Source organism: Natrix helvetica (genome assembly GCF_964273705.1).
Source record: "Natrix helvetica genome assembly, chromosome: 2".
Classification (NCBI taxonomy): Eukaryota; Metazoa; Chordata; class Lepidosauria; order Squamata; family Natricidae; genus Natrix; species Natrix helvetica.
The window spans coordinates 216,389,973-216,402,427 of NC_138552.1; the positions used below are offsets into that span (position 1 = coordinate 216,389,973).

At 38.5% G+C, this 12,455-nt stretch overlaps 1 protein-coding gene across 4 annotated transcripts in view; it reads left to right on the plus strand.

The window, feature by feature from the left end:
* SMOC2 (SPARC related modular calcium binding 2) overlaps positions 1-12,455 on the plus strand; it is a 138,136-nt gene that overhangs the window by 32,542 nt on the left and 93,139 nt on the right. For all 4 annotated transcript variants that reach the window (XM_081940897.1, XM_081940898.1, XM_081940899.1 and 1 more), the window contains exon 2: positions 8,128-8,299. In XM_081940897.1, coding sequence (XP_081797023.1) covers positions 8,128-8,299 — 172 coding nt within the window. The remainder of the gene's footprint in view (positions 1-8,127; positions 8,300-12,455) is intronic.

Consider the following 12,455-nt stretch of genomic DNA (forward strand, 5'->3'; position numbering starts at 1 on the left):
CTGCTTCAGAGACTCCATCGAGCCACCTCATTCTCTGAAGTCCCATTCTTCTTTTACCTTCAATATTTCCCAGCATTAGGCTCTTCTCCAGTGAGTCCTTCCTTCTCATTAGATGGCCAAAGTATTTGAGTTTCATCTTCAGGATCTGGCCTTCTAAAGAGCAATCGGGGTTGATCTCCTCTAGGACTGACCGGTTTGATCACCTTGCAGTCCAAGGGACTCGTAGGAGTCTTCTCTAGCACCATAGTTCAAAAACCTCAATTCCTTGGCACTCAGCCTTTCTTATGATCCAACTTTCACAACCATACATTGCATCTGGGAAAACCATAGCCTTGAGTATATGCACATTATTTAACTTGTCCTCCTTCCGTTTCAAACATCAGTAAAGGTGCATTTTAGCAATTACATGTTCACCTTTGGTAAACAATCTCATTTCAAAATATGTCTTAGGATATTAAGTACCACAAATTATTCTATCTAATGTATTTTTCGGAGTATAGGATGCACCAGAGTATAAGATGTACCAAGATTTTGAAGAGGCAAATTAAAAGAAAAGTTTTTGCACTCTGCAGACCTCCCCCAAATGGCCTGTTTTTTGCAAAAATGAGCCCGTTTTATGTAAAAAAAAGGGGGGGCATGCATAGCCTTTAGGAGGCTTGTAGAGTGCTCCTGGGGGCTGGGGGGGGGCAAAAATGAGCATAAAATGGCCCAACATTTTGTGGAAATGGGTTCGTTTTTTGTCAAAAAATGGCTGTGTATAGCCTTTAGGAGTCTTCCAGAGTGCTCCTGGGGGTGGGGGTAGGGGCAAAAATGAGCAAAAAACACCTTGTTTTTTTCTCATTTTTGTCCTTTCCAGCCCCCAGGAGCACTCTGGAAGCTTCCTAAAGGTAATGCACGGCCATTTTTGCAAAGGTGACGGGGTTTTGGGAGGCCAAAAAATGCTATATTTAGTGTATAAGATGCACCCAGATTTTCACCCTCTTTTTTTGGGGGGGGGGAGGTGTGTATTATACTCCAAAAAATTCAGTACTTTAAATTTTTCTGATAACTTCTGATATAGGGACGTCTGAACTTACGACAGTTTAAAGTTACAAAGGCACTGAAAAAAATGACTTAGGACTGATTTTCTCCCTTACCATTCCCTCATCCCCACGGTCACATGATCAAAATTCGGACACTTGACAACAGGCATGTATTTATTACACCTGTGTCCCAGAGACACGTGATCACTGTTTCCCGGCTGGTTTCCCACAAAGTCAACGGGAAAGCATGATTTGCTTAATGACTGTATGATTCACTTAACAACTACAGTGCATTTTTTAAACAACTGTGGCATAAAAGGTCATAAAATGGAGCAAAACTCACTGAACAATTGCCTTGCTTAGCAATGGTAATTTGGGACTCCATTGTTGTAAATCAAGGACTACCTGTAAGCCATTAATAAATGTGACCCTCTGCCATCAGTTGTTTTCTTGATTTAAACCTAGTTGGTTAATGATGTTTGGAGAATCAACCAGGTCAGAGAAATATTCCAAGAGCTTTGCAGCTATCCAGTCCTGGTGATGTTGTCACCCTTGATAAGGCAAACCAGATCTGAGCTAATGTGGATGTGAAGCCAAGAGTTCTGTTTCTGATTACTCTTCTTGCTCAGTTCCATTTTAACTGAGCAGAAATAATAATCCTATCTAGGTACATTTATCAATGCATGCATCGACTAGCCCCATGGTTAATTGCTATCCCTGCTCATCATGAAGTGTGCCAACACTTATTCCCTTACCTCTGTGGCATTCACATTCATAACATGGATCCCTGCTGGGAAAGAATTTTACAGGAATGGCCCCAGGCTATCTTGAATGCTGCGCCATCAGGATTCCAGGTTGCATGTAAGAATTTAAACATGCAGCTATACACCTGAATGCTCCCTTCCTCCAAAGGATCCTGTGAATCCAGAATAATAGATTACATATTTTTGAAGGCATACACAATGTCACTTCCAATCTTCCTGGTGACTTGGAATTTATTAGTTTTGCTTTTCTTTCTTCCTTTTTTTCATCTTTGAAGGTCAGCATGGTTGCTTTTCAGTTGTATTTGAAAATGTATGAAATTGGGGAGAGGGAATGCAGGAACCAATTGAATACGAGTTTGATCGATGTGTTTTACTTTGGGATGCTATTTGGCTTTTGAGCTGATGGTTGCTTTAAGTGTCATAAGATCATATGGAAAGCATAAGAACTATTCTAGATCAGTTCATCGACCCATTTTGTTCAGTATTTTTGTCACACAGTGGCAACTGGAGAGGCTCACAAACCAGCATTGTAGGTCAACTGTAAGTTCTCATCACTTCTCAGAAATTAGTATTTAAGACATTCTCCTTATGAATCAGGAGAGAGTCAACAGACACCAGTATTAGTAGCTTTTGACAGCCTGATCCTCAAAGAATCTATCCAGTCCCCTTCCAAAATCATTTAAATTGTTTTTCATTAGCACAACTTCTGCCCGAGAATCCCACAATTGCTGGGTGACAAACTATTTCCTTCTGTCGGTCATGAATCTCTCTGCATTTAGTGTCAGTGGATGACCTGGTGTTTTAACATCAGGACTGAGAGAGAGGTGTGTGTTTTTTCTCCCTTAAGTGCCATAAGTGTCATGTTACCATAACACACTTAACAGAAAATTAGCCTTGAAAACTAACACAGAGCGGATTTGTTTTAATCCCAAATAGCCCAGAAGCTGTTTTGGGAATTATCTACTTCCAACTCAATTGAAGCATCTGAACCAGTTTCTAAGATATTAATTACCCCTTTCCTCTTCCAAGGAACAAAGTCCTAGAGAGCCTATGAGAATTGGCCCTCCCTCTATGAACTTCCTCCCCATCCCTCATAAACAGACAGGGAGATTGTAGATGGGAAGAAGATCCACCGGCTCTCTCCAGAGTAACACTGAGCTTGTTGTTGTTGTTATTAGTTGCAAAGTCATGTCTGACCCATCGTGACCCCATGGACAATGTTCCTCCAGGCCTTCCTGTCTTCTTCCATCCCCTGTAGTCCATTTAAGCTCATGCCTGTCTTCTTCCATCCCCTGTAGTCCATTTAAGCTTCAGAGACTCCATCCAGCCACCTCATTCTCTGAAGTCCCATTCTTCTTTTACCCTCAATATTTCCCAGCATTAGCCTCTTCTCCAGTGAGTCCTTCCTTCTCATTAGGCAGCCAAAGTATTTGAGTTTCATCTTCAGGATCTGGCCTTCTAAAGAGCAATCAGGGTTGATCTCCTCTAGGACTGACCAGTTTGATCACCTTGCAGTCCAAGGAACTCACAGGAGTCTTCTCCAGCACCATACTTCAAAGGCCTCAATTCCTTGGCACTCAGCCTTTCTTATGGTCCAACTTTCACAACCATACATTGCATCTGGGAAAACCATAGCCTTGAATATATGCACTTTTGTTGGCAGGGTGATGTCTCTGCTTTTTAGTATGCTGTCTAGATTTGCCATATCTTTCCTTCCCAGGAGCAAGCGTCTTTTAATTTCTTGGCTGCAGTCCCCATCTGCAGTGATCTTGGAGCCCATGAAAATAAAATCTGTCACTACCTCCATTTCTTCCCCATCTATTTGCCAGGAATTGAAAGGGCTGGATGCCAAGATCTTAGTTTTCTTAATGTTGAGTTTCAAGCCAACTTTTGCACTCTCCTTCTTCACCCGCATCAAGAGGCTCTTTAGTTCCTCTTCACTTTCACTTGAGCTCTGTAAAAATAAAAGAAAGGCTAGGTTGTGAGTGCAGCCTCCTTTCCTCTTTAGTAATGAGCAGGAGGTCTTGGGACATGGTTGCTTGGCTGTCCTGATGAACTGCTCCACAGTTCATCAGGACCTGTCATGTGAAGACAGCCTTAGAGGTATGGGTTTGAATAAAATCTGTAGAAAAGCATCAGGATTGTTGCATAGGCTCCAAATGAATGTCTACAAGAGGAGAAGGGCATAGAGGCAAAGCATTCTTGGGATTGAAAGGCTGTTTCTGGCGTAGAAGATGCTAATTGCCCCTTCCCCCCTTTATCTCTCCTCTTGATGCTCAACAGCAGTTGGTCTTGAAACCATTCTTCAAAATATCCTTTATACCACCAGCTAGCAGGAAACTTGTTGCAGAGCTGTCTATAGGATTGATGGATCAATAATGTGCCATTAAGTTGCTTCTGATCACCTGTATTGATTTTCCCCATGACGATCTGTTTCTAACCTGGTCCTTCAGGACTTCCAATGATGCTCTCATCTCCACAGTAACAGAATCCATCCACCTTGCTCCTAGTCATTCTCTTCTTCTCTTTCCTTCCATCTTTCTCAAGAACCTTCTGCGGAGAAGAAAAATGTCACGACACAGTGGTGTTTCATTTTGATTTAGTGTACTATTTGAACTTAGGTGTAGGTTAAGAAGATTCATTGTTAAAATTGTCCACTTAGTGCCCACGATGGCGCAACTCATGCTGTGCCTGTGGTTGATGGAATTGCATGCAACACAGATTTAAAAAGAACCCTGTAGTGGCTGTCATTTTCTCTTTTTTGACCACACACTGCAGACATCCCAGCCTTTGCCATTTTATCAGAATAATTAAAGACCTGTACATGCCTGAGAAATGAAATTGTGCTTTCATTATAAAAGGGGTATAGAATTGAAAGACATACTTGTAGAGGGCTGCTTCTAAATTTCTTGCTGCCCCTCCTAGCTGCTTCTGCTGACTTGGGCTGTAGCTTCACCTGTGTATTGCATGCAATAGGAAGCCGTTGCTGATTACATTCTCTTTTGTGTTCATTTCACAAAGAATGGTGAGACTGATCTTAGGAAGCTCATAGAGTAAGGGTCTCCAAACTTGACAACTTTAAGACTTGTGGACTTCAACTCCCAGAATTCCCTATCCAGCATAGCTGCCATAGAGGAAGCTTTGCAGACAGTTGTACCCTGGATTGTTGAAGCCTGTCTTGCTGAAGTCACTGAGACTTTTTGATAAGTATGCCTACAATGGCAGCTCATAACTTTTCTTGAACACAAAGACTTGTATTCAGGATCTAATTAATACTAATAAAAGTTAGAACTGGTTATGCAGCACATTTAGTGCTAATTTCAATTGGCCATATAATAACCTAATTATCTTGATCAGTTTTCAGTCTTTGGTCAAGAAGTGCAGTGGTTAGAATGCAATATTGCTGGCTAACTCTGCCCACTGCCAGGAGTTCGATCCAGACTAGTTCAAGATTGTCTCATCCTTCCATCCTTCCAAGGTTGGTAAAATGAGGATACAGATTGTTGGGGGCAATTTTTTTTGGGGGGGGGGATTTTCCCCCCTCAAAGTTCAGTTCTAGAGATGAAAATAAACTATACACATGTAAAAAAATGTACCAAAGGCAGCATAGCCTTGCAGATCAAGGATTTATTTCTGTGAGCAGATTTAGCTATTCTGAACCTGTTCTTTATTCAAAGAAAGGAAGAAAAAGCTGCTGACAAACTGGGGGACAATGGACAAAGAATGTTCCTATTGTTTGTTGGTATTCCATCATACTGTTAAACATGTGCTCCAATTCTGAATATTGGATTTATAATGAAATGTGTGACTTTGTTGCACAATTTACAGAAAGTTATAATTATCAGTTTCCCTATAAGACTTTTATATTTTCTTTAGAATGAAATGTGATGAAATGCAAAGACTGCAGCTGTTACAAAAATAATGAAGTGGATTTACCTTATGTATGCTGGTACATGCATACATAAATGCATATAAATATTAGCTATGTTCATAGATTCACTATGCTCACTTTGGAAATCTCATATTTAACAAAAAAAAAAAAACATCACAATTATTTGCAGTTGATGACAAAGATTAAGTCAATTGTTTTGATGCCCAGTTCTCTAAGGCATTTTTGTGCAGATAAGAATTCATAATTTTGAAGATTCTTCGAAGATTCTCCAATTCTGAACAATGAGGTTATTATCATCATTACTATTGTGCCTATATAATACTTGAAGGAAAAACCAAAAATGCACATAATAAAGCAAAATCAACTATGAATGAAAGTATATTGTAAAATACTTTTTTTAAAAAATCAGATTTCCTAGGTGGTAATTTAGTAAGATTCCTTGCATTGTGGATCTAACTTGTTTGTCCTTTATCATACCTCTGTAGTCACAATCATATGTCACGTAAATGGAAATAATATGATAATATTCATTCTCAAAATGGAAATGATTTTGAGTTGACATAAATAAAGCACAGGCATGCCCATGCTGAAGAAATATCTGTGAGGTTAGAAGTCTAAAACCTTAGCATAGCATATTTCATCAGTTGTTAATCCAAAATTAGAGTGACTAAATTGCATTTCTGGATGATTAATCACACAGCAAAATTGCAAATTTCAGTAATTTTCTTGAAAAAAGAGGAGAAAGGTGTGAGCTGGGCAATCCATATAGATAGAACGTTGAAATATTAAAATATTGGTGATCTAATAGGGGTCAATAAACACATTGTAAGACATATAATTGATGTTTAAATATACATCTATGTATATGTAATTGTATTATTATTGTTAGCACTGTATAAAAATGTATAGACAAGTCATTACACTGTCCACAAAATATGTTGTTTGTTAAAGGAAAACTGCAAATAAAACATATACAAAAAAACCCTTAAGTTCCTTCACTAAGAAGCCATGCGAGTTGGTGACTTCCCCATTTCTACACTACAGTTTCTGGCCTCTGGCAGAAAGACTGACAAAATGTATGAGTAGAATTCCACATGTGGAGTCAGTGGGAAAAAAACAAGATTTGTGAATGACTTGATAGAATGGCATTGAGGGAAACATTGAAACATTAAGGTTCTAATGCTTTTAGCCATTTGTGCTTGATAAAAACAGAAGCAGCATTAAAAGATTTGTATGTGTGGGCTTGTTGGCATTCTCTGGCTCAGAACCTTTTCTGAGAATCTCTCCCTTGTGCCTCGCAGCTATGATCTCCTGGTAAATACATGCCTTGCATTCTTTATTGGTATTTTAGAACAGTTGAAAGATAGACACATTTGCTGAAAAATTAAGGTGAATTTACTTCTTTTATGTGTTGCCAGCATTTATGGGAAATGAAAATAAAATGTCTTTCTGCTTTCATAGAACTAAGTAATTGATTATACTTTTGAAGAGTCATGGAGGGCCATAGCTATTTCTTTGTTTTCTGTCTTTCAAAATTAATACCATACGGAGTTTTCAAATAGCAATTCTTGTTTCTATTAATACTATTTGCTAGGTAGAGGCATTCTCCTACATTGCCTGCTTCTACTAACTGTTGTTTCAATTTGATGAAAGAGAAACTTGCACCAATTTATTTTATTTTATTTATTATGTCAATTTATATTGACATCTAAAATAAAGTATCAGGCGAACAATAAAAAAAATAGTACAAATATAAATTGTGTCTGAGGCAAATATCTCAGCACACACATAAACACACACACACACACATATGCACGCACACACAGATTTTTCTCATAAGCTGCTGCTTATTAAGTAAGTGGAAGAAAATAGATAGTTTTCTTCCTATTAATGGTGGAAAACAGTATTTTTTTTCTGGACTTTGCATGGGGCTTGCTGAGGTGATGCTCCTATTGTAGTTGCTACTCTGCCTTTTGCTACAGTTTTGATTGCTCCAAAGAAATATCAGCCACCATTAAAAAAAAAGAATGAATTCCCCCACAGCTATATATATTCTGAGGAAAGACTCTGCAGTTTTAGAAAAGTAAGCTTGCCTTTGGAATGAATTTCGATTTCAACCAAGATGTTCAAGTTCCTCCTATCTGCAACAAATAAGAACTTACTTGTGTACCATCTTCAGTGAACACTGTCAAAACACAAGAAGTCAAATCAAAATCAAAATTGTTTCTTTTTATTATTATTATTTCAGTGTGGCATCTCTTCCAGCTTAATCTGGGATGATTGGTATTGAACCTGGAATGTTTTGTACACGATAGTTTGTCATTTAGCGAAGACTATGAATAGATAATTTGTGTCAACCAGTCAGTAACATGCAAGCTCCTTTCAATGTTACTTCAGTCTCTCACATCATTTTTTTGTTTTGTTCTTTCCCTCTCTCATCCTCATAAAGTTTTTAAGAGTGGAACAAGACAAAGACAAAGAATGTACTCTGGAATGCACAGGTTCCCCTCAGAAGTCCTTGTGTGCATCTGATGGCAGGACTTTCTTGTCTCGATGTGAATTTCTACGGGCAAAATGCAAAGACCCTCAGCTAGACATTGCCTACAGGGGAAACTGCAAAGGTAAGGAAATTGCCAGATATTTTGTAGATGCAAGGTGACAAATTTTTAATGTTTTAATCTCAGTTTTAGAATGTCAGCTCATTTTTTAAAAAAAATCAGTACAGGTTGAAACACAAGGAACAGGTAGGAAACCAATTGCATCAATTTGGGTTTGTAAATTACGTACCATACTGTATCCCTGATGTTCCAGGCTCCTGACAGCTCATCATGAATCACTTGCAAAATCACATCTCACAGATGTGGCAAAATTATTTCTACAAAGAAGCGATGAACATATTAGTGTTTGTTCCTTAGATAATTATTACATCCTTTACAAAGCTAAAATATGGGATACAAAGTATTAAACATTTGGGTTCAATCTATGACCAACTTAGCGCAGGCAGAAATCAGCAATGGATTCTTCATTCCCCAACAAAGTTTATATATAAACAAAAATCTAATTACAGAAACATTAATTCAGCGTTATTTAAGAGTGCTGTGTTTGCAGGTCCATCTTAATTTATTGTCTACTGTTTGTAGCAAGTAGGGGAAGAAGTGATAAAGGACCTCTTAACTACATTATGTTTTTTTTAAAAAATATACATGCAAAATGAAAACAACAAATGAAAGTATTCCTTTGTCCATGAAATCAAAAGCTGATGCTGGACATAATCAAGAAGGAGCATTAAACTTTATTTATTTATTTTAGGAAATTTATATTGCAAAGACCCTCTATCTGTCAACAGCCATCCCCAGTCTCAAAATTGTTCGTATACCCCCCCTCACCCAGCTGCAGTTGCTTTCCTGCCTGCCAGCCTGCTTACAAGCCTTCTAGAGTTTGCAACTTCCTTCTGCCTTTTTCTACTGCCTTTGCTTGTGGGAATCTGCAGGAAGTTGTGAGGAGATGCTTGCTTAGCAACCCCCAATCCTCACCTAAAGACAGCAACAGGGATTGCCTGGATTGCATCACTAAGTGATGCAGTTACCCAAAGTCACACAGTTACAAGATGCCTGGATTGGCATCACTAAGCGATGGAAATTCTGGTCCCAATTATCGTTGTTAAGTAAGGACTACCTGTAACACAAAATAGGGACTGGAGGAATAGGACATTAAAAAATACTGGCCTGTTTGTAATATTTGGACAGCACTGTAATACCTATTTAATTATCCATAAAGTGTGTGCAAACAAAGAATAATGAAAAAGGCTGGAGTAGAAGCAACGAACCAAAATTGAAATATTTCTAAATAACTTATTTACATATTGGAAAAATGTTTAAAATCATAGTACAGCTATTAATCCCTATGTACATTTTTAAATTGAGTATCTATCTTTTTATCCAGATATTTTTGATTGTGCTTTATCTGGTGTTAATCTGACAGATACTTTGGCATTAATAGGAGCTGAGCTATTCTGGGTTTTGTATTGTTTGCCCAAGGGAAAAAAAAGTTGAGAAGCTTCCCAGCTTAACTGCAGGGTTTGATTTTCAGCACAATACCATTCTTCTTTATACATAAATACCAATGATCACAGAGGTTTATCTTCGCTTACACTTTATTCAGAAAAGAAGTGAGAGAAAGAGAGAGAGAGAGACCACACAGAGACATACTTGAGAGACAGTTTTGTGCGCTGTGCATTCCTCATCTCTCTTAGCTTCAAAAAGCCTGTAAAGCACCAAGAATTCTTTAAAGAGACATTCTGTCTCATCCTTGTTCTGGCTTAAATAAAGCATTCTATAATGCTTTTTAAAAAATTGTCTAATTGGCTCTACCTTTGTCTATGTTCAGCAGCGATAAAAATCCTCACTGAGCTTTGAAATCCAAACTCCTGTTATTTTCTGTGATAACACAAAGATCTTTTAGAAACCACAAAGCAATTTTGCCCAGCCTGGTGCCCATGTTCTTAGCTACAGTGTATTTTTGTGAGATTATAAGAGCTGAGATCCAACACCTTTGGATAACAATGAGTTAGAAAAGGTTTTACTTTTTGACCATGAAGAACTTTGTAAGTCCTGTGTGTGTGTGTGTGTGTGTGTGTGTTCAGGGACCATAGCATAAAACACATTCTTTTCCTCCTCCCCACCCCTTTCTTTCACTCTGAACGTCTGGTGATGGGTCAAAAGTTTCAGCCCTTTCTGGAATTTGGTGGACACGTTAAGCCTAGCACAGTTCTGACAACATGATATGGGAGTGTTCTGGAGTCACACACATATATTACAGTATGTAATGTGCTCCATGAACATACTCAACATACCAGGCTCAGCATCTAAGTATCAGTAACTGTGAAAATGTCAAAGGAGAACTTTGCCTTTAAAATTGTCCTTCCTTCTTCCCTTTAAATCATATTAATAACTAAAGTAGTGGTCAGGTTAAGATTTATCTCTCTTTCTTTCCTGCTAAATCTTTATGGGCATTCTCAGTTATCGGGTCATGGTTATCCCAATGGTACTTTTTCAAAAGGGAACTGGACTTTATTTTTCCTTCCTTGAAGAAGGAAATTTCACTTCTCATCTTAAAAGCTTCTTCAGAACTCATCAAAAACATCAGAACTTTAGATCTGAAGAAGCTTCTTGAATCTGAAGGGAAAACAAAGTCCAGTTGCCTTTTGAAAAAGCCCCTTTTAGTAGTTTCCTGCTAGTTGTATGGCCTGTTAATTGGATTCAGCAATCATATTATTTGGAGAAAGTTCTTTGAATAATACTGCAAAGGAATGAGTTTGGTCATACTGTGTACGGGAGCTTCCTAGCTTGTTTTCTACACTGGATCTTGAACTCTCATCTTCAAATCTTGCCCTGAAAGCACTAATTCTCTCTCAAATCCATTGGCCCTCATGCTATTTACAGCACCTTTGTAATTTTCCATCCACATCATTGCCTCATTTTTCAACACTTTCTTTCCCTAACTCTCAATTCTGGTTTTGTAAGCATTTGTTCTTAAGGCTTGTGCAGCCAGAATTACCACCTCTGTCTCTTTCTTCAGCTTTTCTCTCAGCCTTTGTTAAGCCTTGTTGTTATCTGCTTAACTGTTGTTTTTGTTGTTGTTGTTGTTATGTGTATGTGTGCTAACCATGTAGGGTAATTCTTGCCTCTTTTTCTGTTCTTCATTTGGTCCTTCTTGTATGCCAGTTTGGTGTCTCTGGTATTCAGTAAGCTTTTTTTCCCCTGTTCTTCGCTGTCCTTCAGATATTCTTCCAATGCTCTCCCCCCCCCCCCCTTCAACTGTCTGGTGTTATTAATAATTCCTTTCCTATTATTTTTCCAGATTCTTGTAACTCTAATAACCTTAAGTTTTGAAGACTCTGTTACTTGAAACGTATTGGAGGCCAGTCAAACATGCCTTTTCCAGCTGAGTTGTGCTGGTTTCAGAGCCTCAAAGATTGCAGCTCATTTCACCAATTGAAGGTCTTTCTTATTATATGATAAAAGTGAAGAAAATATTTTTGTAGTGGATAAATTCTGTGCTCCCTGATGCACTGGTTGTGAAATGAGCAACAGTGCTAGATATCAGGGTTCCGACCTATGCCCTAATAAAAGTAGGAACCTCAAGCAAAGTTTCAAGAAAAATCCAGTTGTTTATTAGGAACTACATGTCGGCACGGATCTAGTGAAGCCAGCTCTGGCCCCACTCAGTTTGCGCCTTGCTTCTGACCCTGTTTCCCCCTCCCCCCAAGGTGTGTCATCAGTCACATTCCCCAACGAAGCAATTTTGCAGGTTGTAGAAGTCATTCCCTCTGTCTGTTACTGGTTTCTGTGGAAATGGCCTTGACTTTGACTGGCTAGGATATGTGTTGTTTTGACCGAGGTGCAAATTTCTCAATCCCCCTGCCTGTGGCAACTCGGGAGCAGGTTAGGGAAGCTCCGAGAGTTGACACTAGAGTTGATGAGAGAAAATGAAGATGGGGTCATGCCAAACATTTATCCTACAGTTTTTTGTCTGTCAACTATAATTCATTTTAATATGCATAATTTCCTTTTGAAACTTCTAAATTTGAATTTAGGTAAAGAACAAGGGATATGTCTATCATTGTAGAGATCAATGCTTTTGTAGTCTCCTCAGCTTCCTACTCTTTCATTCAGTTCCAAGGGGAAGACATCATGAGGAAATTTATTGGACTTTTTCAGAGAAAGACCTATGGGCAAACAGAGAGGCTTCCAAGGGATATAGACATATAATCAAAAG